The sequence below is a fragment of the Procambarus clarkii genome, chromosome 15 (assembly GCF_040958095.1).
Source record: "Procambarus clarkii isolate CNS0578487 chromosome 15, FALCON_Pclarkii_2.0, whole genome shotgun sequence".
Classification (NCBI taxonomy): Eukaryota; Metazoa; Arthropoda; class Malacostraca; order Decapoda; family Cambaridae; genus Procambarus; species Procambarus clarkii.
The window spans coordinates 1631570-1634270 of NC_091164.1; the positions used below are offsets into that span (position 1 = coordinate 1631570).

A 2701-nucleotide genomic window follows, 5' to 3' on the forward strand; every position below is an offset into this window, starting at 1 on the left:
AAGGCCAGGCACCTTGTAAGAAGGTACAAAGCATCGTGAGCATCCACAGCTCCTATTCTCGCCTCCATCCTCCTCAGGTCTTTAAGCTTTTCTTCGAGGACTACCTCAATGGCGTTCGAGCCCAGAGGTGCCCCTAGCAGCACACTGTCGGTGGGAGCGATCACTGGGGCTCCTGGCAATAAGATTCGTACTGCATCTATGATTGGTTGGCTGGATGAGATGATTTCACACTTTGATGGATTTAGTGTAAGGCCTAACTCCTCTCCCTTAGATTTCACTAGCTGAAGATCTCCTAGCAGGGACTCCTGTGTCCCTGCCAGGGTGCCATCGTCCAGGAACCAGATGTTGAATTCGCTGGACAACCTGCTTGTGACCTCTTTAGCTGCCATGCAGAAAAGGGGCAAGTGGGTCTCCCTACTGACACCTGCTGGACAGCTCATTCGCTGGACGACATATTATATATATATATATATATATATATATATATATATATATATATATATATATATATATATATATATATATATATAATATGAGAGAGAGTTCTTACTGACGTACTAAAGTGCCCTTATACTAACCTACCAGAGGACCCAAAACAGAAAACGGGAGAGTATGTCAATTTCGCGAGCCGCGACCATTTTCTACTTCGACAATTCATGGCCTTAGGTAGAGTATACGTCAAAATGCGACGTTCTATTAGGAGGACATTTTGTGTCATTACCATTAACCTCACCCCCGATTACTTGCAACCTCCCCCACCAATACTATCTACATATATTACTGTCAATATATACAACCTTCACAACCACTACCTACACCCATCACCACCAGTGTCACATATCGTCACCACCACCAACCACACATCACCCATACTCATCCCCATGAGGGTATACTCGTACACTATACGAGAGTATACTGGTAGTTACCTGCTACACCCATCACTCGCAGTGTCACTCATCACTACCAATTATCACCAACCACATATCAACAACTACACTTAATCACCTCTGCGACTAACAGTATCATCTTTCCCAAGTACCAGATAAACTCATCTGGACCAGGTATACTCATCAGCACTAGGTACACTTATCAGTACCAGGTATACTCATCATTCAGGCCAGGTACATCCATCAGCACCAGGAACATTCATCAGCTCTGGGTACACTCATCAGTACCAGGTACACTCATCAGCACCAGGTATACTCATCAGCACCAGGTACACTCATCAGCACCAGGTATACTCATCACCGATGACGTCCAATACACAACTGTGGCACCATAGCCTAGTGTGCCACAGGATAAGTACCAAAGATATTATCATGATGCTGGCAATGTGAGATGATGCTGTGGCACTGGCATTGTGTAGTAATGCTGGCACTGTGAAGATTGTTGCACTGTGTAGTGGTGATGCTTGCACTGTAGGGTGTGTTGTGGCACTGTGTAGTGTTGATGCTTGCACTGTAGGGTGTGTTGTGGCACTGTGCAGTGTTGATGCTTGCACTGTGCAGTGTGTTGTGGCACTGTGTAGTGTTGATGCTTGCACTGTAGGGTGTGTTGTGGCACTGTGCAGTGTTGATGCTTGCACTGTGCAGTGTGTTGTGGCACTGTGCAGTGTTGATGCTTGCACTGTAGGGTGTGTTGTGGCACTGTGCAGTGTTGATGCTTGCACTGTAGGGTGTGTTGTGGCACTGTGCAGTGTTGATGTTTGCACTGTAGGGTGTGTTGTGGCACTGTGTAGTGTTGATGCTTGCACTGTAGGGTGTGTTGTGGCACTGTGCAGTGTTGATGCTTGCACTGTAGGGTGTGTTGTGGCACTGTGTAGTGTTGATGCTTGCACTGTAGGGTGTGTTGTGGCACTGTGTAGTGTGACATGATACTGGATGGGGGAAGTTATGGCATCACTGTGTGGGGTGGCACTGACACTGGACAGGGATGGCACTTGTGTTGTTAGTGTGCTGTGGCACTGTGAGAGCGCAGGCCGGGAGGCGGGGACGTACCTCTGCCGTAGCCCTGCGTGTGCTTGGCGAAGCTGTTGACCACTGCGTCCACTGCCTCCTTCAGGATGGTTTTTGCTCGCTGGTCGTGTACGCCAGACGTGGCCGAGGGCGGCCTCTGTCCGCCAGCGCCGCCCGCGGCCCCGCCCTTGCTCTTGCCACCGCCACCGCCACCGCCACCACCACCGTGCACCAGGGAGGCGGGCGGCCGTGCAGACTGCATGCGACTGCTCATGGTGGCCGCCGGGTCGAGTGTTGCAGCAAGCAAGCAGCAGCCAGCAAAGACACTGCAGGCAGGGCGGGCCGCCGGCTCACTCACCGCCACAGACCAGAGAGGACTGACTGAGCTCCTCGTTCCACGTCAACCTTTATATGCGGTCACAATTAGTTGCGCTCATGGAGGTGCGGGAGCGAGTGTGAGCGGCCTCCTGCACCCAGACGCATCCTCACGACGTGACGAGCGCGGCGGGCGGCACCATACTACTCTTCAGCTGGCGCCGCGGTCCGCCCACCCTAATCCTCCGCCTCGCTAACTAGTTCCGACCTTCTATCTTAACTTTTTCTCTCACTTTCTCTTTACATTCACCTCACCGACGCCTCGCAGTGCAAGCCGGTTAATGATAAATAGTACAAAATCGCCTCAAAATCCAATGAGAAGGAGTAGAGGAAAGAAAACGAGAGGGAGGTGGTATAGTGGTGACCTGGGG

At 50.8% G+C, this 2701-nt stretch overlaps 1 protein-coding gene across 2 annotated transcripts in view; it reads right to left on the reverse strand.

The window, feature by feature from the left end:
• lft (Limb expression 1 family member lowfat) overlaps nt 1-2486 on the reverse strand; it is a 248673-nt gene extending 246187 nt beyond the window's left edge. Inside the window, exon 1 of one of the 2 annotated variants that reach the window (XM_045743781.2) lies at nt 1998-2486. In XM_045743781.2, the coding sequence (XP_045599737.1) occupies nt 1998-2229 (232 nt within the window). In that variant the 5' untranslated portion in view covers nt 2230-2486. The remainder of the gene's footprint in view (nt 1-1997) is intronic. The other variant, XM_045743779.2, reaches the window with a different exon arrangement.
• Between the last annotated feature and the right edge of the window lie 215 nt (nt 2487-2701).